This window comes from Phocoena phocoena, chromosome 15 (genome assembly GCF_963924675.1).
Source record: "Phocoena phocoena chromosome 15, mPhoPho1.1, whole genome shotgun sequence".
NCBI lineage: Eukaryota > Metazoa > Chordata > Mammalia > Artiodactyla > Phocoenidae > Phocoena > Phocoena phocoena.
Window position 1 is genome coordinate 59,829,041 of NC_089233.1, and position 22,572 is coordinate 59,851,612.

At 53.6% G+C, this 22,572-nt stretch overlaps 1 protein-coding gene across 1 annotated transcript in view; it reads right to left on the reverse strand.

Annotated features, from left to right (window-relative positions):
* Positions 1-2,036: 2,036 nt before the first annotated feature.
* The window catches only part of SNPH (syntaphilin), a 38,430-nt gene continuing 17,894 nt past the window's right edge, over positions 2,037-22,572 (reverse strand). Inside the window, exons 3-6 of the mRNA XM_065893605.1 lie at positions 11,767-11,863; positions 10,973-11,080; positions 6,309-6,458; positions 2,037-3,219 (exon numbers count right to left, since the gene is read on the reverse strand). Coding sequence (XP_065749677.1) covers positions 2,037-3,219; positions 6,309-6,458; positions 10,973-11,080; positions 11,767-11,816 — 1,491 coding nt within the window. The 5' untranslated portion in view covers positions 11,817-11,863. The remainder of the gene's footprint in view (positions 3,220-6,308; positions 6,459-10,972; positions 11,081-11,766; positions 11,864-22,572) is intronic.

A 22,572-nucleotide genomic window follows, 5' to 3' on the forward strand; every position in this document is an offset into this window, starting at 1 on the left:
AGACACAGTAGGAAGGCCACAGACAGCAAGACGCAGACCGGAGCAGAGGGGCTACGCAGCTCGACTAGATTCCAGTGGTGAAAAATATATAGATTTTACGTTGTCAAATATAATAGTCATACATTTATTTTCTCAGCAAAGCTTTTGACTATTTCTAAGGAGACACCACGCAGCTCCGTGATTACGCGGCACAGGAGGCGGGGTCCGCAGCCAGTCCTGGCTTGGCTTTGGATTGGGTTTTTCCACTGCCCCTCCACGTCACGATCCCCAGGTCCTGTGGGGCAGCCCTGCCCGGCCCCCAGAGTTTGGGTTTGGTTCGACTGGGGTGGAGGGGTGCTCCACAAAGGATGGCAGGTCTGAGGCCCAGAGCGAGGAAGGGGAGCTTTGGAGGCACAAAGCGCGTGGCAGAGGGGCTCTCCCCACGATGGCTGGGCCGGCTGCCCACCCCAAGTGCATGCAGGCATCCCCCCTCAAGTAGGTGGCACAGAGAGGAAGGGCAGAGCCCATGCGTCAGGCAACAGCTGTCGGAGCAGCGGGGGTGGGCAAGCAACCTTGGCAGAACCAGAGTGGCCCCTAGGCCAGAGGGGTGAGTGAGATACAGGGTCCCACCCACACCCTCCCCCCGCCACAATGTAGGGCCTAACTCTGAAGAGTGGGTGGGATGACGAGATAGGTATAAGCCCTACAGAGGAAGAGGAATGGGTTTACTCTGTAAAATAATAATGCAAATAACATGTCAGCAGCTTTGCAGAGGGACCTAGATGTGGTCCCGGGGAAGGAGCGGGGGGCCAGTGAACCTTCCCAGGCTGACTGGGCTTGGGCTGGGAGCCCCACTCCACCCCCTACCTGGGAAACATCCCAGGACACCCTGCTTAGGCCTGAACGGACATCATGGCTTCAAAACCTCATCTTGCCATTCATCCCGCTGGAATTCCCCTCAGAGGCAGAAAGGTGTAAGATTTAGGAATCCTCATCCTAGAAAGCAAGCAGCCACCTCACAGGAGACCCTGGGACGCGTGAGAAGCAAGCCCCAAAGTGAACACAGTGCAAAGCAGAAGTCGGTCCTAAGGTCCCCGGATAAACCAGGGCGAGCTCCAGGGCAGTCAGACCTGGAGCAGTCAGCTGGTGGTTGCTGAGTCCAGCCCTGCCTCCCAGGCTGCAGGGCCCTGTCTCAGAAGGCTGGAGCTGCCCCCTTAAGCTGCCAGCCCCCGCCTCCTCCTTTCCTGTTGGCAGCGTCTCCAGACAGGAGCTGGGCTCAGGCTAGCGTTCCCACCCCGGCACTCGCCTGTCTGGCTCTCACAAAATTATCTGACACACTCAGAAGCGCCAGGAGGAAAACAGATGTGGGGAAGCTCTGGGACGAACAGACAGACACAGAACCCACACCGCCCTCTGCCCATCACCATCTTTCCTCCAGCCCATGGCCTTGACCGTGCTCCCAAAGCGGGGAGCAGCCGGAAGGGGATGGAGCTCAGCCCAGGCCAAGTGGTTCCAGACCCGCTCGGGGTCCCGGTCAGTTGCCTGTACTTTGGGTCGCAGCTGCCTCCATCTGAGGAGGTAATACCGGCCCAGAAGCCTGGGCTGAGGGCAAGGGGTGGCTTGGGAGAGAAGGCTTGGGGTGGGCAGGGAACTGGACAGGACACGGGGGTGGGGGACGGGGAGGCTTGGCATACAAGTTAAGCCCGGCCTCCCCAGATCAGCACAGCAGAGACTTCCTGAGCAGGGGCTGCCCTGTGTGAGAGGCCAGGTGGGCAGGGGGGCCAGGTTGGGGGCCTCACCACCTTCTTTCTCTGCAGTGTGTCCCATCCCTGTGCCTCCCTGCCCTTGGTCTCTCTTCCCTTCTCTCCTGTTGCAGTTTTGGGACACCTTCTCCCACCCCCCGCTCCCAGCCCCTGACACTGTTACCATTCTGAAAACACCACCTCCAAACCCAAAACTAAATAAATAAGATGATGCCCCACGGGAAGGTGCGAGAGGGAGGACGGCACCCCTACAATCGGTAGTCAGGCCTCCGGAGCCCGGGCCGGGATGGGGCCTCAGAGCTGCGAGCTGCCGCCTGCAGCAGTGCTGGCGCTTGGGCCCTGCTGGCTCAGCGAGCGACAGCTGATCCTGCGGATGGAGTGCAAGGCCACGGTGCAGCAGCCCCGCAGCAGGGAGCTGATGTTGTAAATGGGCTGGCCCTGGCGCCGCTGGGAGCGGCAGAGCCAGGCCACCGTGGGCACGGCTGGCACCACCACCGCCAGCAGATCCACGATATAGTGGCGGCTCCAGTAGCTCTTGGGCTCCTCCTCGGCTGCGGCCGCCTCCTCCTCCTCTTCCACGGGGCACGCCACGCTCACCGACGGGTTGGGGTTGGCACCAGGGTGGTGTGGGGTGGGCCCCCGCGTGATGGGCTCCGGGGCCTCGAGCTCGTCACCCACCGTCACCACCACTGCAGAGTTGGGGTCTCTGGGCCCCAGGGGGTGGGGATCCAACTCCGGGCACCTGTCCCCTGACTTGGGGGCTGTCCCGCAGACCTGGGCCTTGGTCACTTTCTCCAGGATGGTGTCCAGGTCCGGCTGGTACTGCACGAAGTCCGTCTGGATGGCGCGCTCCTGCATGCAGCTGGCCTGCACGCCGGCCTCCGTGCCGCACAGCAGCTTCTCGTAGGTGTTGCTGGCGGGGAAGCGGGGGCCCAGGCTGAAGGAGCCGTGCAGCAAGGAGCCCTCCTCGGGGCCGCAGTCCACCCCCGAAGATAGCAGGCTGCTGGCCTCCAGTGCATCCGTCCGGCTCAGAGTGTCGTCGGTCGCCACGAAGCCACTGTCAGCCCCGTCCTCCACAGAGGCGCCTGGGTGGTCACCCGGCAGGCGGTCGCCGCAGACAGCGGGGTCGCTCAGCTTTGTGTAGGTGGAGCTACGGGTAAGGGAGCGGGCGGGGGACCCGCCGGCCGACTCGGCGGCGCCGTCCTCCTTGGCGAAGCCGTTCTGGGCCACCTCCATGCTGTGCAGCAGCGTCTCCAGCTTCTTGTTCTGGATGTTGATGTCCACGAAGTACTTCTGCAGCCCCTTGTCCTTGTCAATCAGGTTGTTCTTGACGGTGTCGATGACCTGCTTGAGCTGCTTGATCTCCTTGCGGGCCTCCTTCAGGGCCAGCTGGGCCTCCACGCGGTGGCACTCCTCCTCGATCCAGTCCTCCTGCATGCGCGACAGCTGCATCTTCAGGTCATCGATCTCCGTGTCCCTGTGAGCAGATGAGGCACACATGCTCACCGCCTGGCCTGTCACCATCACCAAGGACAGACAAGGAGGGGGCTGTCCCCAAGGACACAGGGCCTTTGCTGCTGCCCCTCAGAGCTGAAAACAAAGGAACGACTCAGAGTTCCTCCCTCACCCTCTTTATTCCATCGGGGAAGCAGTGGGGATGGGAGAGGGGCCAGGGCTCAGGGCACGAGAGACCTCCTCTTCAGGGGCAAGAATGAGCCACCATCTCCTTCCCACCCCCTAGAGCCAAAATGCAGACAACTGTCCACATTTATATCCACTACCCAGAGAAGACAGCAGACGATAAAGATTCTCAGTTTAAAGATGCTACTGCTATAAAAACTTAATACACCCATTTACAAGTCTTAACATAAAACTAAACCTAAAATCTCTACTCTGCAGAAATGGATGTGGCCTCCTACAAAAGCCGGTGGTGGAAATTTTCAATGGAGGGCTACTTGGCCAGAGACCCCGGGGACAGAGTGATGATCCACTCTGTTTTTATGAGAGAAATTACTGCCTTGAATGTAGCTGATAATTTTACGTCTTCCCTCAGGTGGAGGGATGAGAAGTGGTGGATGAATCAGGAGAATGATGAGAACAGAGTGGCTGTCTTTTATCCATGCTAGATGCTTCCTCTCTGTATCTACCGTAGAGAGGGAAGACCCAGAAGATTGCCGGAAAAGGCACAGAGCTATTCCCGAAAGAAGAGGCAACAGCAGGTAAACGAGACGGTCAGAGGACTCTTGTCCAGACACTCGCAGGCTTTTAAAATCCCTGAGGCACAGATGAATCCAGGGGGCGCAGGGGAAGGAGGTGAAGTAGAAAATGATGCCATCAAGTCCAGAGGTGAAGCCAGGGTGAGACTGAACAGGATGGACCAAAAGCAGTGAGAAAGGAGGAGACTCCTTCATGGGGCTGAACTCCCACCCTGGGTGCTCCTCCTTCGGCAAACGTCTTAGTGATCCGGCCCACACGCAGCCACTCAGCCCAAACCCTACATTCACACACAAATAAAATCCAATCACTTTGGATTTTATGAGTCCAGCAGAGCGACCAACCCAGATCAAGCACCATGCACTTTTCAAAGTCAAATTAGAAATTCAGGAAATGGGCCCAGGAATCTCACTCCACAAAACACTGAAGGGACTGGGCCTGCAGGGCTGCAGTGGCCACAAGGTCAGCAATGGCATCAACTGGAAGGGGAAGGAGGGGAAGGGCTGCCCTACAGGATACAGCTTGGTGATGGACGTGGGATGGCAGCAGGGACCTGGAGCTGCTCAAGGGCCATGATAACAGACATCCCCACAGGTGTGGGGATAGCGTTCATTCCTCCTGCCTCAGGGTGGGGGGGCTCATTCTAGGATAACCCTCCTCACTGACTCTGAGCCCTGGCGGGAAGAGTGAGTTTGAAAGGAGGGACTGGGCATGCTCAGCTCAGCTGGGCCCCACTCCTCCTGGGAGCCAGCAGGACCCCAGAGCTATGGCTTCCCAGCCCTGTCTAGGTCTCAGGGGGCTGCAGGATGTTACATTTGAACTGGGTCTTATAGGATGAGTTTTCCAAGGGAGCAAGATGAGAGAAAGGGTATCTTAGAAGTGGGGACACAATATATGAAAGCACAGAGTGTAGAAGCAGAGCTCCTTCTTTGAGGAGGAAGTAGGCTACTGCGGGAATGAGAGGTATCAGACTGAATGTTCAGAGCCTGTGAGGAGGCTGACAATACAGCAAGTACAGAATGGCCACAGGTACTACAAGAGTATCAGGTGGAGAGGCCGGGGAGCTGAGGTGCAGGCGTGTCCACTACAGGGCGTCCTGCCCAAACCACACAGGGCAGACTGTCTGCTCTGAGCCACAGGGCAGCCCTAGAAAGGAAGCAGGGAGATGGGCTGTCTGCTTCCTGAGGACATCAGTGTAAATGGCCAAGCAGACGCAGGGCATCAGTGAGAAGACAGTGGGAAATATAAATAGAAATCCTAGCTCTACAGACAAGGAGGTCCACAGAATGCCACCTCTACCCTCCCCAAGTTCAAAAGCACAACAGATACAAACTGGATCAGCTACCTGGCAGAGCTCTGGTCAAGAGAGACACGGTCACGCTCACTGTGTGCTCCAATTTACATGGAATATAATAGACAAATCCACAGAGGCAGAAAGATTAGTGGTTGCCAGGGACGGCGTGGCTGGGGAGAGATGGAGCGTGATTGTTACTGGGAACAGGGTTTCTTTCTGGAGTGATGGAACTGTTCTAGAATTAGATACTGTTGATGGTTGCACCGTTCTGTGAATACACTAAAGATCAGTGAATTGTTTACTTTAGATAGGTGAACTGTATGGTATGTGAATTACATCACAATAAAGCAGTTATATTACAAAGAATGAAAGAAAGAAAAGATGAAGGAAGGCGTGGTAGTGGTGGCCTCCCCGCCTGCCCTCCAGCGCCCTGCACGGCACCCTGTCCAGCTCACAGTCAGCTGCGTATCTGAATTGACACAGTCTGGAGAAGACGGGTAGGTGACGAAGAGATCAGAGGGCAGCCCTGAAGCTTCGATCATAAAGATGAAGCTGCCAGCCTGGAAACGGGGAGGCCGGGAGGATCAGGTCTGGAGAACGAGCTCAGACGGGCCCACGGGGGCTCCTGGGAGACCCCTGGGCTGGGTGGGAGCTCAGAGGAAGGTTTCTCACGATCTTACATCATCTATACGTGGATGAGGAGGAAGGCTTCTGGGGCCTGAACTGGTGGGTCACGAGCCCCTGGTGACCACCTGGGAGGAAGCAAAGGAGGGCTAAGGGGTTGTTTCTCCCCCACAGAGACAGGTCAGCCAGGAAGAGCGCCCTGTGCCGCTTCTCCCCAGGCAGAAAGGAGCCAGGGCACGAGAAGTGGCCAAATGGGGCTGCCAGGCTACAACTGGGAGAGCACTGCCGTGGGTGGGAGGCCCGATAGACCCTCGCAGGGGAAACTGCTCCCAGCCTGGCCCCAAGCAGCTACCTGATGCTTCAAGGAGCAGCTGAGGAGCCCCCAGCCACGCCTTCCTCCCAGAGATACTGCAGGGCCCTGGCCGCCCGCTTACCGGTCCTGGAGCCGGTCCTGCGTGTCCTTCAGCCGGGCCTTCAGATGCCGGATGCACACCTCCTTCTGCTGCAGGGGGGTCAGGTACTGCTCCGGGGTGGGAGGCTTGATGCCATGGTTGTCACTGCACAGCGTGTACTTCATGGCGCGCCTGCCGGGGACGCTTGTCAGCAGGGAGGGAGGAAGGGGCCTGGCGAGGCACTGTGCCTCCAGGAGCTAGGGGCCCCGCCTACCCATCCTGGTCCCCTGGCCACTGGAGCGCTGCGGGCCAGGCCTCCCCCACGGGGCCCCTGTGGGCACCAGAACACGCAGCCCCTTTGGGAGGTGGGTTTCATTAAGGCTCTTTCGAGCACAGCGTCAGGGTGGGGAGCTCAGGGCTCCTCTAGCTTGGGCTGGGGAGACACGTCACAGAGCACGTGCACCAGCCTGGCGCCACCCGCGGTGGCGCCCCCTCCGCCAGCCCAGTCCCGGCGCCGCAGCCCAGAGTTCAGGTGTCCACTCTCCCAACCCAGAGACCAAGGCTGAGGGTGGGAGAGGTCTCCCCCTCCGTGTAATTATCCTGGGGCCTGCATGGTGGGCCAGGATTTATCCGCTGTGTATGTGTATGAGTGATTTCATGTGAAAATCTAGTAACTGTATGGCAGCAACCGTTTGAGCCGTTTCCGTGTTGTCATCGTCACTACCCCCTCAGCATTCATCGTGTGTGCAAGACTGGTACTAAGGTGGCAGCCTGTCCTCACACTGGCATAAGGTGGGTGATAGTTGATATAATATTAATAATGCGTTCGTTTTCTTAGTGTTCTACAACTTTGCTTTCAAAGAATCACATTACCCTACAGTATGCCTTTCTCTCCCAATTGGAGAAAATGCCTATCAGCCTATCATCACAGGTAAGAGGTTTGTAGAAAAATGTAACAATGTTTCTAATACCATATTTTGGATATGACTGTAATACCGCGTGCCATAAAACCTTCATAATGATTCATTCATCAGATAAGCTAGGCAACCATTGCTGCTTCTCTGTTATCAACGCACGCACACTATACCTGTAAATAAATACGAGTTTCTTTTTCACATGATCTTTTCGTTTTTGATGTCTAGTCTTAGTAATACATGTAACAGCTACAGTGTTTTGTATCATGTAGGACAGTACTGATGTACTGACAGATGATTCATTTTAAAAACAATGTAGGGCTTCCCTGGTGGCACAGTGGTTGAGAGTCCGCCTGCCGATGCAGGGGACGCGGGTTCGTGCCCCGGTCTGGGGGGATCCCATGTGCCGCGGAGCGGCTGGGCCCGTGAGCCATGGCCGCTGAGCCTGCGCGTCCGGAGCCTGTCCTCCGCAACGGGAGAGGCCACAACAGTGAGAGGCCCGCGTAACGCATAAAAAAAAAAAAAAAAAAAAAAAAAAAAAAAAAAAAAAAACAATGTAAACTTACAGTATCAGTAAATACGGTATATTGCTATAAGTGTATATTCTTTCCTTATAATTGTCTTAACATTTTCTTTTCTCTGGTTTACTTTATTGTAAGAATACAATAAGTCCCCCTACATATGAACCTTCAAGTTGCACACTTTCAAAGACGAACGGGTGTTCCCAGGTCCAATCACGTGAGTTAGTTCACATGGCTGGTGTACTTTTCCAGGTACTGTAAGATTAAAAATGTTTTCTTTATTTTTTGTGTTTGCTTGTTTTTTATGTATTATTTGTGTGACAAGTGTTATAAACCTATTACAGTACAGTACTATAGAGCCAACTGCGTTAGTTGGGTACCTAGGCTAATTTTCTGGGACTTATGAACAAATTGGACTTAAAATGAATGCACTCTTGGAACAGAACTCGTTTGTATGTAGGGGGCTTACTGTATAGTTTATAATACATATAACACACCAAATACATGTCAATCAACTAATTACGTAATCAGGAAGGCTTCTGGCCAACAGTAGGATATTAGCAGTTACGTTTTGCGGGAGTAAAAAGTTATACGCGGATTTTCAACTGCATGAGGGGTCAGTACCCCAACCCCCTTGTTGGTCGGTCCAGGGTCAACTGCTCTAGGACACCAGCCCATGAACACATTCACACAAACGCAGGCAGACCCTTTCCATCTGCATGTGCACGCTCTGGGGGCACACGTGAGCACACACGGGAACACTGGCTGTCTCTGGACATTGCCCTGTTCACAGCTGTACCCTGGAGCCACAAACACCCTAGCACAGGGTGGCGCAGACGCGCGCGCGCGCGTGTGTGTGTGTGTGTGTGGTAAGCATGCCCTGGTCCCACCAGGGCCGAGGTGGAAGAATTCCCACTCAGTGGAGGAGGGAGGGCCGAGGCTTTCACCCAGGGAAGGGGAGCACCCCATGCCACCAGCAGACCACGGCCAGGCCACCTCAACTCACAGCTTCCTGCCGGCTGTTCCGTTTGGGAAGAAACCTTCTTGGATTTTGGCTTAAACACCTGGGCGTGTTCTCACACAATTTGGCAGAGGCCTTGCCGCCATCCAACTCTGTTCCTTTAGGGGACAGGGAGTCCCAGGTCTAGCAAGAGGCAATCACATTTTATGGATGTAGAAAAGACAGGCCTTGGTGGGGCCCATTTGCTGAAGGAGCCAAGTTGGAGGCAGTTTTAAAAGTTTTGGGGAAGCTGTCTAACGTCTACCGAGGAAAAAGTATTTGTAAATCGTAAACTGTTGAAGAGAAAGTGTGGACAGAAGTGGAGGGAAAGAGAAACGATTCTCTTCTACTCACTCAGCTCCTGGCCTCTAAGTTTAACTCAAGTCAGGTCACACACTGGCTTGTTTTCTGTGTGGCAAGGGGAAGAGGCGCGGTGTCGGGTGGGACCCTGGGGTCCCCTCTGATGGGCTCTAAGAAATCTCCTTCCAAAAGAGAGGAAGCCAGCAAGGGCCCTGAGCCCCACGTGTTACGCCAGTAGACATCCTGGTGCCCTGCAAAGGCTATGACGAGAGGGACCCAGAGCTGTGGTGAGAAAAAGAGGCCTTTTCCCTGTGCCGGGGTAGAGGAACCAGGATTACTTAAACTAGTAAGAGCTGAGGATTATAAAGGAAGTAAATATTTTAACTTTTTTCCATATGCTTTCACGAGTTTTCCTTCTCAATATAACATTTAACACTCATATATTTTTAGTCACTAGCTCTTTGTGGGAAAAATATTTTTTAATATAGTATATATTTACATATATACTATACGTACCTGAGAAGAGAAGTATACTACAATTCATGTCCCTCAGCTATTCACACCTTGGAACACCTGGCAGAGCCGAGGCACTGCTCACCAGCAACTCGGATGGTGGCAAGGAGACCCTTGCATGGAAGCAGCTCTCAGCCTCAGGGTTGGGACTGCCCCCATGGGTTGCAGTTATGACATGTGTGGCAAAAATCTGCTACCAATAAAAAAGTATTAAAGTTGCCAACTATACACTTTTCAAAAGGTAAATTAATGCATCATCAATCTCACTCACACACCACCACCACCCCCGTTCTGGGGGCAGTTACAGACAGGATGCTGGGTCATGGGTCCGGCATATGTGTGTCACCCATCATGCGTGTCACGGTGGAAAACTCAGAACTGCCGCCTCAGTGTGATCTGGTCACACAAATGACGCTCACTCAAGACAAGCCTTCCCAGGAGGAGCTCTGGCCATGGGAGCTGCAGGCCAGAGTCTCCTGGCCTTCTCTTGCCTACGATTCTCAAGTTGAACCAAAGTCCTAATGAGAGCGGTTACGCGTTACGGGCCAGCAGCAGCGTGTGGTGGGCGCAGATATCAGCTCCCTGAAGCCTCCGGGTTGTGAGCTCCACTTTACAGATGAGGGAGTGGAGACTCAGACTGAATCACATCCTAAGCCCGTGCTCCCCCCTCGCGCTCCTGGGAAGCAGGATGGGCGCCGCCATCACAGCCTGCACATCCTGGTCTCTGAGGACCCACTGCTCTCCTTACCCGTCTCCCCAGCCCGATCCTGCCTTTCCTCTTTGCTGAGAGCCCAAAGCACGTGCTGCACTTGTCGCACACTTCACTTTCTAGAACCACTCCAGTCTGCCACCCTCACAGTGTGCCACCTGGAAGAGCAGGCTGGCGGACGCCGTGAGTTGCCTCCCAATATCCATTCTTGCCTTTTCTCCAACAGAACTCCCAGTTTGCTTGGGTGGCCCTACACTGGGAACCACTAACTCTCCCTGTGGCCAGTCATACCTGGCACCAGCCAGCACAGCATAGACAGAATTTCCTGGGCAACGTGTCCTGTCTCAAAAACACGAGTCTCTGGGGGTTCAGGGGCTTTGGTCTTTCCACCTTCTTCCTTCCTGGATGCTGACCTGATGCCTGGAGGTGTAGGAGCCAGCTGTACACCAAGGATGGTGGAGATGGGGTGCCTGACACTTCGGGGAGCTGCCCGCCTCTGGCCCCTTGTTTTGAAAGCATCATCCCCAGTTTGTCTCAGCTACTGACTTTGGTTACGTGCAGCTGGGTATGATCACACCCATCTTACAGATGGGAACTGAGGCTCAGAGAGAAGTGACCTGCTCAAGGTCACACAGCTGGGAAGTGTGCTAGAGTCGGGGATGGTTAGAACGCCCACCTCCCCCGACCCCCAGGGCACTCAGGGTTCCAGCCAGCTTGGCCAGGCCGGGTGGGAGGGAGCAGCTGGTTACCTGGGCGTGGGGCTGCTGTCACTTCCCTTGCAGGAGCCCGAGTTACTGCTGCTGCTGAGGGAAGAGGCGCCGTGGGCATCCCGCACGCTCACGGGGGGAGAGGTGCGCCTGGAGGCAGGAAGAAGAGGCAGGTGCTCGTTCTGGCTGGTGGGCAGCCGCGGACACTGGGCGAACACCGCCAGGCCGCTGCGGCCCAAAGGGCCCCCACTTCAGGGTCACCGCCGGGGAGAGAAGCATGGTGGGGGGATGCACAGACAGGGGTGACAGAACAGACAGTGCAAATCAAGGTGGAAAACCAGAAGGAGGCCGGTCCTCGGGACTCCCCAGAAGGCTGAGCAGGGCTGCGGGCCAAGGGTGGGGTCCCAGCTACCCCTACCAAGGGTCCTCAACTTCCAGGGTCCCCCAAGCCCAGAGGGAAAGGTCCCTGCACGGACTGAAACAGAGGTGGAGAGGAATGGGGCAGGCAGGAGGAGGGACAGGAGCAGGGGCGCACGGGGAGGCCAGGGGAGCCTGGGTGGAAGGCTGCATGCCGTCCCTGCAGTAACTGTGAAGATCGAACAACAATACTGGTGACGGCAGGGATCCAATGGTTTAAGTCTTCAGAGAACTTTTATACCCACTGTGTCATTTGAGCCCATAAATAGTTCCTGAGGCCAGTGTCAGCAAACCCATTTTAAAGATGGGAAAACTGGGGCAACAACTTGCTCAAAAACAAGCCGGTGTTGGACTGGAGATAGAGACCCTCCCTGCCCCCACCTTCAGAGGCCAAGGGTCCGGGCATCGGGGAAACTCACCTGCGGGATCCAGCAGAGGCCCGTCTACTGCCTGGCAGGGACATGGCCATGAGGCTGTGGGTCCGGGTGAGGGGCGGGATGGGCGGTGTCCCCGGGGCTGAGGAGAGAGGGTGGGTTGGGGGGGCCGCGGGGGGGGCCGGGCCCGGCCACGTCATCCTCTCGCTGGGGCCGCTGCCCGGCATGGCTTCTCCTCTCACCCTTCAGCAGGACACCCAGGACCGAGCTGGGGGCTGGCAGGCCAGGCTCAGGCCACAGCTGCCTCCACCAACAAATTAGCAGGCTCTCACCCCACCACCCGACTTAAAAATCATGATCTTCAGAGCCTCAGGGCGGGCAGAAATCATCAGTCCAACCCCGTGTCCTCCACATGAGCGAGTGTGCGCCAGAGAGAGCAAAGGCCTCACCCAAGGTCACCGACACTGGGGCCGGGCCTCCTAATTGGCTCGGCCCAGCACTGAGTCCTCTAAGCTATAAGCCAGGCCCCCAGACCCCTGACTCTCGGACCCCCACCCCCACGCTGGTCAATCCTCCCTCGGCGGAGGCTGCAGACTGGAGGCCTCCTGGAGCGGGACCAGGAACCCCAGGTTAGGCTGCGCTAGTCTCGATGTCACCTTCTCACAGTGCCCGCTGGTGCGTGGCTCGGGGCTTCCCGTCTACAGGGGAGATAAGACAGACCAACACACCACACACGTGTAGAAAGACATATGGATACACGCGGATATGAAAAGGTACCACGTCCCCTCCATTCCAAGGCATGCCACACGTGGCTCAGTGAACGTGCTCAGGGGGCCTGCCCACGATGCAGGACATGCAGCCCTCGCCTGCCCCGCCCCCCACTGCCCACACGCTGCACACAGGCATGGCCACGCCCATCCATGCAAATGCTCATGCTCATCGCGGGGTGCACCAGGAACTCAGGGCACAGGCTCAGAGCAAATGAGGAAGGAGACAGATGGGAGACGAGGACTCCTCCCTGCTCCCAGGGCGTGTCTCTGTAGGCTGGACCCAGTAGGAAGTGACCACGCCTGCAGAGATCCATCCTCGGCCCTCTTGACAAATCAGTAGAGAGACTCGGACCTGGCCTCCTGCCCAGGAATCCCAAGGCCCCTTTCCTGGGTAGAGGTTTGGGCTCCAAGGGCAGCCAGCCCTACAGAAGTTTAAGGAGGGGAGAGGCCCCATCCTGGGCTGGTGTTGGCTGCTGTGGAAGGAGGCCTGCACAGGGCATTAGCCCAGAGCTCCTGGAGTCCGAGGTGGAGAGGCCTGGGCTCTTTGCAGCCAATGTGCTAGTGCTGTGCCAGCTCCAGAGACCCTAGTCCCCTCCTTCCACGCTCAGAGCGAGAACTAAGGACAGTAGCCTGGGTTACAGGAGATTCAGCCAAGGACACAGTGTGCTGGACCTTCCCCCATGCGGGGAGAGAAGCAGTGACCAAGCCCTGCTCCACACCAGACCCCGTGCCAACCACATTACGTACATTATGCCATCGACTCCTCCCAACAACCCTATGAGGAAGTGCTGTGATTAGTCCCTTCACAGATGAGGAACCCGAGAGGGAACGGCCTGCCCGAGTCCCAGACCCCGTGTGGCAGGGCCAACAGCTGAACCAGGCCAACACCAGATGCTGAGGGGCTGGGTCTCAAACCCCAGAGCCCCTGCCCAGGGCACCACCCCTTCCCACGTCAGGGCCTCTGGGGATCCCGGTCATCCCGGCCAGCGGCGGGGCTGCGTCCTGAGTGGACAACGGCGCTACTCAGGTGGCCTGTTTCCTGGCTGTGACACAGACGTGGCGTGTTCCCTGGAGGGCTCGGACATTGCCAGCATTGTCTGCCTAGAGGTGTCAGGTGCCAGGCACAGGAGCCGCCGACACCCCACCTGTCACCTGATCTGCTCGCCCCAGCTTGGCGATGCATCCCACCCACCATGCCCCAACTGCCCAGGCGGGGCCTCCTGGAACTGCAGGGCCGGCTTCCGGAGGAGGAACAGTGAGACAGGGGCTGAGGGGACAACAGTGCTACTCCACACTTGCCAGGAAGGCCACCAACGGCTCACCACCTCCTGGGCACAGGAGGGCCTCAACTAGGAGCAGCTTGGGAGGGGCTGACAGTCCTTGCTCGTGGGTGGACGAGGGCTTCAAGGATCACCTGTCACTGATTGAACACTTCTGCGGCCAGGTGACCGTGCTGAGTGCTTTTACGTGCCTTGGTCCATTACTTCAAATAAAAATCCTTCAAGGCAGGATTTTTTTTATCACATTTGGGTCCAAGGTCACACAGCTGCACGTCCAACAGACCCTGGCTTCTAGCCCCAGCCAGCCTGGTTTCACTGGCCATCCTCCCATCACCACTTCTGGCTTTTGGAAGGATGTTGTGATTTCAGGAGGACTTCTCAGCAGAGGCAGGACTCAGAGCTGAGGCAGGGCCTCGCTGTTCCAAGCCAGCTCTGGTGAGCATTGCTAAAGAGCTCAGAAAGTCCGGGTGGAGCTCTGGGCCCAGGTCCTGGGAGGCGGGAACGATGCCTGCTTTGCCTTGGAGCTGCGTGTGGCCTTGGTACAACGAGGGCTTTGTTGTCGCTGTCCCTGCTCCTACCTTGCTTGGCAACCCCACGCCTCCCTCCTCTCTCGCTCCCTCTTCCTTCCTCTCTGGCCAGGGGGGTGGGGGTGGGAAGGGGATGGCATTTGTACCTGGTTGGAGCAGACAGTCTCCTGGGAGGCCAAAGCCAGCCATTCATCTGGGACAGAGGTGGAAGTGGCATTTCCCCTGCTGGGACGGGACCTTGCAGGCTGGGGTCCCTCTGGGAGGGCAGAAGACACCCAGGCCCAAAGGGAGTTGCTTCCCCAGGATCTAGCCCAGAAGTGCCAGTGAGCACCCTGGGCTCTCTCAGGTCCTCCCTCCTCTCTGGGCCCCAGAGAGGAGGCAGATTGCCATGCCGTTTGTCTCCATGCCACCTGTTCGGCCTGGAGTCCCGCAGGCCTGTCCCCAGGTAGCCGCTTGGAATGGAAGGTGGAAAGGAAACCCCTAGCTGTGGGGAGCTGGGCTGATAGTTGCTTATCACCTCCACCCCAGGTTAAGCCCAGCCCCATTTCCCCATCCTGCCCACACCACGGCAACCCTGCTGCATCTACCCCTTTGATTAGTGCCTCACACACCGAACAGTGGGGGTTCAGGAGATATAGCAGGATCCAGGGAACAGGAGATGGAAGGAGTCAGAAATAGTCAAAGATATCTGGGCTCAAATCCCAGCTCTGTCACCCTCCAGCTGCAGGCAGTGGGCGAGTCACACCACTTCTCTGAGCCTAAGCTTCCTCATCTGTAAGTGGGGCTGTAACAGAACGCACCTCATGTGGTTACTGTGAGAAGAACACAGGATCGTGCATGCACAGGGCTTAGCCCAGTGCCCACCACACAATAAACACTCGAAAATGGGAACTCCCAGGATTTTGGCACTAGATAATTGCAACGCAATGTGAGCTTCAAAACAGAAAGACTCAAGGCATAATAGTGCCAGGAGGGTCAGGGAAAGCGTCTCCAAAAGGAAATTTACACTAAGTCTTAAAGGGTGAATAAGAGGTCACCAGGCAGAGAAAGTGAAGGGGAGGGATGGAGAAGCATGGGCAAAAGCCGTGAGTAATTCAATAGCATGGCTGCTCAGGAAACTAGGGGGCCTAGTGGAGGCAGAGGCACAGTGGGCCTGAGGCTGTAGAGGAAGGTGGGGCCGGGCCACACCGAGCCACAAAAGCCAGGATCTTGTCCTGTGAGCAACAGGGAGCCATGGAAGGGCCTTAAAAGGGGGACAGACACAATCAGACTTGCGTTTTAGAAAGCCCCTGCGTAGGGGGCCTTTGTGGACTATAGCTGGAAAGGGACAAGAATAGAGGCAGGGAGACCAGTTAGGAGGTTATCAAGAAATTAGAAGGGCCTGGGTCAGGGCAGCAGCAGGAGCGATGGTGAAAGGGGCCTGGAGCCTTCTCAAAATTCATCAGAGGCCCCCGATTAAGTAAAAATGAGGGCAAAACTCTTGATCCTGGCATTCAAGGCCCTCTTGTCTATACCCTTTCCAACCTGCTCTCAGCTGCTTGCTGGCCCCAGAGGAAAGCCCTGTTCATTGCTCCCACATCTTTGCGAAGGCCGTTTGCCCAGCCGACAGCACGTGCCCTGCCCTGCCCTGCCCTGCCCTCATGCACACGTCACACTTTCTGTAAGGCTCTGCCCTACAGGACTTTCGTCTTGGGACTTCACCCGTCACTTACTCTCTTGACCACTTAGCGTGCCATGCCTTAGGTTGAAACTCAGGGAGCACCCCCCTCTGAGGAATTTCATAAAAATAAACACAATCAACACACAACTGTTAGAAACGCAATGAGTTAAACAGGCACATTTGATAGACCAAGGGGTTGGATTAGATGGTCTCAAAGACACCTCTGGATCCAACATTCTCTGATTCTAGGGCTGTAAATGAAATAGAGTTCTAATTGACGCTTTCTTCCCTTTCAGTTACTGGGACTCCTGGATTTCCGTTTCTACATCTGTAAAACTAGGAAGCTGCATTCTTCAGAGACACTATGGCATTTTGCTCAATCAGCAAGTCATGGGGGAGAAACCAGGCACTAGGTTAATCTAATATTCTAGCTAAGTGAAAGTCCCTGTATGCACTATAAATTATCTTTTTTCCCCGAAGAATTAGCCATCAATAAGAGAAGAAAGTTATCCTAAAATCCAAAGGAACAGAACAATCTGTGTCTGATGACTCAAGCCTCTCACAGTTGTGGAAAGCAGAGCAATGCAACCAATAGAACAGAACTTGGGAGGAATCTCGTCTCTGCCAAGGCAACACTAGAATGCAGAACATTCCACCCTCAAACAGTAGAACGCCTGGTGCTCCTAGAATGCTACTGCAGAGGGAAGCGGGACATGGAAGACGGGCCTGGGAGTGTTCCAGCCGACCTCTCTGGACCTCGGAGGATTAGTGCTATGAGGGCTACTCATGGCTGAGGAGTTTGGCAAACCTTCCATTGGCTTCACGACCTCATCAGCCGCTATGCTTCTCTCCGCTATCAGCAAAACCAGGACCTTTCTTCCTAGACTTGGGAAGGGGGGCAGTGGTGGCATTTCTCCAGTTTGCTTCCTGTTTCCTACACAAGCTGTCCTCAGAGCTGGAACCATAGATGGAGCCACTGGACTCCTTCTCACTGTGGCAACCCCAGCACAGCGCAGGGCAGACCCACAGCTTGGCCAAATGTTGCGAGGGCTCCCAAGGCAACCAGGATGGGCGTGAGGGCTGAGGCGCCTGCTATGCAGGTAGTCTCTGGTGGTTCGACTCAGATTCCAGAGCCTGGAGGGCACCAAGAGCCAGTGGTCTTCAAACCACCTGGAGAACTTGCCTCTGGCACTATGAGGGGGTGGGCTCAGGCCTCCTTCCCCATTTCACCTCGAGAGACTCCTCTTGTACCTGTTCTACATATGGAAGGTCTGAAGTAAGACTACATTTTTAAAAGGGTTTTGCAGGTTAAAAATCTAAGTAATATATATTTTCCACAATGAGATACTATTTCACATCCACTAGGACGGCTATAATCAAAAAGACAGACAATAACAAGTACAGACGAGGATGCAGAGAAATTGAAACCCTTGTGTATTGCTGATGGGAATGTAAAATGGTACAGCCGCTGTGGAAAACAGTCTGGCAGTTCCTCAAAAAGTAAAACAATGAATTACCAAATGATCTAGCGATTCCACTAGTGGGTATACACCCCCAAAGAATAGAAAATAGGTGTTCAAACAAAAACTTGTACAGGGATGTCCATAGCAGCGCTATTCACAACAGCCCAAAGGAGGAAATGACCCAAATGTCCATCAACGGATGAATGGACAAACAAAATGTGGCCTATACATACGATGGAATATCATTTAGACATAAAAAGGAATAAAGTACCGATACACGCTACAACATGGATGAACCTTGACAATATTATGCTAAACGAAAGAAGCCAGACACAAAAGGCCACATATCGCGATTCCATTTATATGAAGTGGCCAGAATAGGCAAATCCATAGACAGAAAGCAGATTAGCGGTTGCCAAGGGCTGGGCCAAGGAGGAAGAGGGGATGACTGTTAATGGGATTGATGAAAATGTTTTAGAGTTAGATAGTGGTGACAGATACACAACTTTGTGAATATACTAAAACCCTTTGTATTGTACATTTTAAAAGGGTGGATTTTATAGTATGTGGCCATATATCAATAAAAACCAAAAAAAATCTATATAATATATATTTAAAATGAACCACTGTAAAAGGACAGGCATGGTTCAGGAAGGGGAAGGGAATGGCCCAGGATGGCTCAGCAAGTAGTGACAGGACAGGAACTAGAAGCAGCCCTCCTGCCTCTACCTGACTTCAGGCAGCTGGGCCCAGGGCAGGTACTGCCCTGGTCCTCCTGACTCTGGGTCAGCCTGGAGGAGACAGGCGACTAAGACTGACCCTTTGAAGGTCTGGCATATCCCCAGCCTCATCTGATCCTCACAAATTCCCTGTGGAGGGAGGCCAGGTGGAGACTGATCCACAGGACACATGGGAAACCTGAAGCTGCGGAGCTTTCGAGATCACTCAAGGTCACACCTGGACGTCTAGGTCATGAGTGCCTGCATTTCTACGGCATCATGACTGTCTCATAGTACGAGAGAACTGGGACACATGCCTCTATGCTGCAGGGAAAAGCAAAATCTACTTTCCCAGGAGATTCTAAGATGCCAGGGTGGAGATGTGGGGGTTACATCCCCGCGTGCTGGGCTCCTCACGCTTCCATAAAAGCAGAACATCACATGTGGAGAAAAGGGAACCCTCGTCTACTGTTGACGGGAATGTAAAATGGTGCAGCCTCTGAGGAAAACAGTGTGGAGGTTCCTTAATATACCGAAAGTAGAACTACCATACGATCTAGCAATTCCACTCCGAGGTATATATCCAGAAAAAACACTAACTTGAAAAAGTACATGCACCCCAACATTCAACAGAAGCACTATTTACAATAGCCAAGACATGGAAACAACCCAAGTCCCATAAACAGACAATTGGATTAAGAAGGAATGGTATATATACATACACACACACACACACACACACACACACACACACACAATGAATATTATTCAGCCATAAAAAAGAATGAAATATTGCCATTTGCAACAATGTGGATGGACCTAGAGAATATTATGCTTAGTGAAATAAGTCAGACAGAGAAGGACAAATATATGATATCACTGATATGTGTAATCTAAAAACTAATATAAATGAATCTATACACAAAACAGAAATAGACTCACAGATGTAGAAAACAAACATGCGTTTACCAAAGGGGAGAGGGAAGGGGGAGGGACAAATTAGAGGTATGGGATTAACAGCTACGAACTACTATATATAAAATTGATAAGCAACAAGGATATACTATAAAGCACAGGGAATCATACCCATTATCTTGTAATAACCTGAAGGAATATAATCTGAAAAAAATACTGAATCACTAAGCTGTATACCTGAAACTAACCCAATACTGTAAATCAACTATACTTCAATAAAAAGACAATAAATAAAATAATATATTCCTGAAAAAAAGCAAGTGGACATCACAGAAACAGGAGGTGAGCAGAGCAAGGAAGATTGTTCAAAAAGAAATTCTTCAAGTGTCTTCTCCCTAAACAGTGTAAGTCTCTCCACGTCCCTCCAAGAATCAGCCATGTGGGCAAAGGAGAAGCCCTCACCATGAGGTCCACTGTGTTCAACTCTTCCAACGGCTGCTGCATCCTGCTCACCAGCCCAGGTGCTGCGCGAGCCCAGCACTGAGAGACCCTCAGCTCCTCAAGCCACATCACATGGTCCCTGTCGGTGACCTCGCACCCTTGACCTGAGTCTCAGCTGCCTCACGCATTCAGTGGGAACCACCCTCCCGACCCTGCCTTATCCAACCAAGGCAATGAATGGAGCAACGGGGGAATTCTAGACAAACAGAGGACAGAACATTTCTTGCCATTACTACTGCTACCACTACCTCTCATAGGGGATATTTTCTCCTTTCTCAGAGGTATTATTCCTTGCTTTAGTGCAAGTCAGAGCAAGCCCAGGTGGTGACTCTGAAATTACCGGCACCCTCTGCCGAGCTGACTGCCCTGGGGTGGCTCTCCAGGCCAATGCCTGGCAAGCCTCCTACATGGAGAGGGGCAGCAGGGGCAACAGTGGTTTCCATCCCTCCACAGCTGTGCCAAGGCCGCCCCTCTGCAGACAGCCATGGGGAGGTGTGGGGGACAGAGGGGCCCCGGTGCCAGCCCCAGCTTGGCAGCTGCTTGGCAAGTGGCTCCTGGCAGGTGGAGGTCCTTCAACGACCTTGGCCACGGCATATGCTTCCCTGGGCTTCCGGCCGATAGAGCTGTCAAGCCGCAGCCTGGCTCCTCTCCTGCCACCGCCTCCTCCTGAGGTTCCGGCTTTAAAGCATGACCCCACGGACTCTCTTTTCTTCAGATCGCTGCTGCGGCTCGTAGGATCCTGGAGTTAGTGTGCACCCCTCCCCTGCGTTTACCCCAAGTACCTACAGGAGCTACAACACACTCACAGAGCTCTAGAATGGAAAGAATGCTGGGTAGACTTTGTCACAGCCCACCGCTTTACAGACAGAAACTGAAAGCCAGAGGGAGCACGCCATGTGTCTGAAGTTGCCCAGCAAGTGCAGCACGGAGCCTGGGCTGGGAGCTCACCTCCTGACTCTAGTGACAAAGCTTCTGCCCTGCAGCCCCACCCCACACCCCTGTTCGAATCCAGGCAGGAGTCTGATGAAATAAGAACAGAAGGCGGCTTTTTGAGTAAAGAAGTCATGGAAGGAAAGCCAAGGGTAAAACAGAAGTCTCACCAATTTTAAGGCAGCTCACAAATGACACAGTAAAATATACATTGAAACCGAGGCCGGGGGAAGAAGGGAATACCACAGGCTGACCACACGTGCAAACGTGGCAGCAATAACGAGGTTCAGATTCCACTCTGAGCTTCCTGGCCATCAAAGCAAAAAGAGAAATTATGCCCAGTCTTCTTGTTCTTATAGTTAGGGGAGAGCAGGAGGCAGACTAGTTCTTTAGGAGGCATAAAGCTCTCCCTAAAATGAATGCTGAAAGAAACATTATTGCATGTGATTTGCTGTAGGGATAGAGGACTGCCTGTTGTGAATCTGCAAGGAGGATCCCAAGATAAAGGAAAGATGGTGGCCTCAGAGCTCAGCCAAGTTACCCTGTATGTGCTGTGCTCTGCTGACATGAGATTGAAGGACCCATGGAACACAAGGACCAAAGGGCTAAAGGGATGTTCAGATGTCATCTGATCTGCCTGGGACCACAGCTCCTTTCCATGGAGATAGCCCCCACCCAATCTGAGATCAGAGAGCTCTATCTTCCTGGGAATCCAAAGCAGGGAACCACATAAACTCATGCTGTCTCTTGCATTCTCTCTCGCTCTCGCTCTCTCTCCCGGCATTTCATGACAATCTAGTCCAACTGCCACATTTTCTAAGCAGAGACTGATGACTTGCCAAAGGCCACAATGTGAGCTGTAGGAACAGGGGACATGAGACTGAAGGTGGGCCAGCTGATTCCAATCCCACCAGCCACTGTGGGCGTGCTGCTCCTGTTGGAAGCCAAGTCTCACCCATCTTCTTGAGGCTCCTGGGGGCTTTGTATGGAGATACAGGCCCAGCTCACCCAACTGCTCCTGTTTAGCCCAGGAGCCATGCTGATCCCAAATCAGCATCCTTCACCTCTCCTCCCAGACCCCCTTTCTTTCTCCAGCTGCCAGCTTCCCTGCCGTCCTCAGCAGCTGATTCCTGTCCAACTGATTTCCAGTGGCACTTCCCCCATCAAGCTGAATTCTTTTGCCTTCACTAAGATCTGGGGCCTTTGACAGCGCCCAACATGGCTCACACTTGCTGAAAGAGGGTGGGTAATTATAAACCTCTCTCCCCAAAAGACCTCCTACTCTGGAGAAGCTGCTCCACCCCTTAATTTAGCTAAAATGAGCATTTTAAAATGTTTTCAAAGGGAGACTCTGCAAAAACCTATGTCTATATTAAAATCCCTTTGTCTCAGAATGAGTTTTTCCCCTTTGCTGGGAGGCTAATTTAACAAAAAGAAACCATGGCTTTGGGCTCAAATATGCCAGGATTTGAATTCCAAACTGCACCACCCACCATCTTTATGACAGTGGGAATACCACTATACTTCTCTAAGCCTCAGTCTCCTTATCTGTAAAATGGAGCTAATTACAGATATCGTGCACAAGTACAGAAACGATTAGCAGTTATACGTGCTAAATGCCTAGCAAGGATCTGGCATAGGGAAAGCACTCCATAAACAGTATTTATTTATTCACCTAAATAGTCTCGTTCTTAATGTTGTTCATATATGTTACATCTTTATTCCACTCCAAAATCTTCACCTGAAATATTATAATAGTTTGTACTTCAGGGGTCTCTTTCTTTCTCCCCATGCTTTATTTTCTCCACAGTTCTTAGCAACACCTAATATATTTATGTACTTTGTTTATTGTCTCTAGAATATAAGCTCTAGGAAGGTAAGAATATTTGCCCATTTAGTTCTTAATTTAGTTCCCAGCGCTTAGACCAGTGCCTGGCACCCCACAGGCCCTCAACAAATATTTGCTGGATGAATAAGTGGTTCTGCACTCACTTGGGTTGATATCACTACCCAAGTAAGTGCGGGCTTCTTAGCAAGTAAAAAAAGGGGCAAGAAAAGCTCTGCAGTACTTAGTTTCTATTATTAT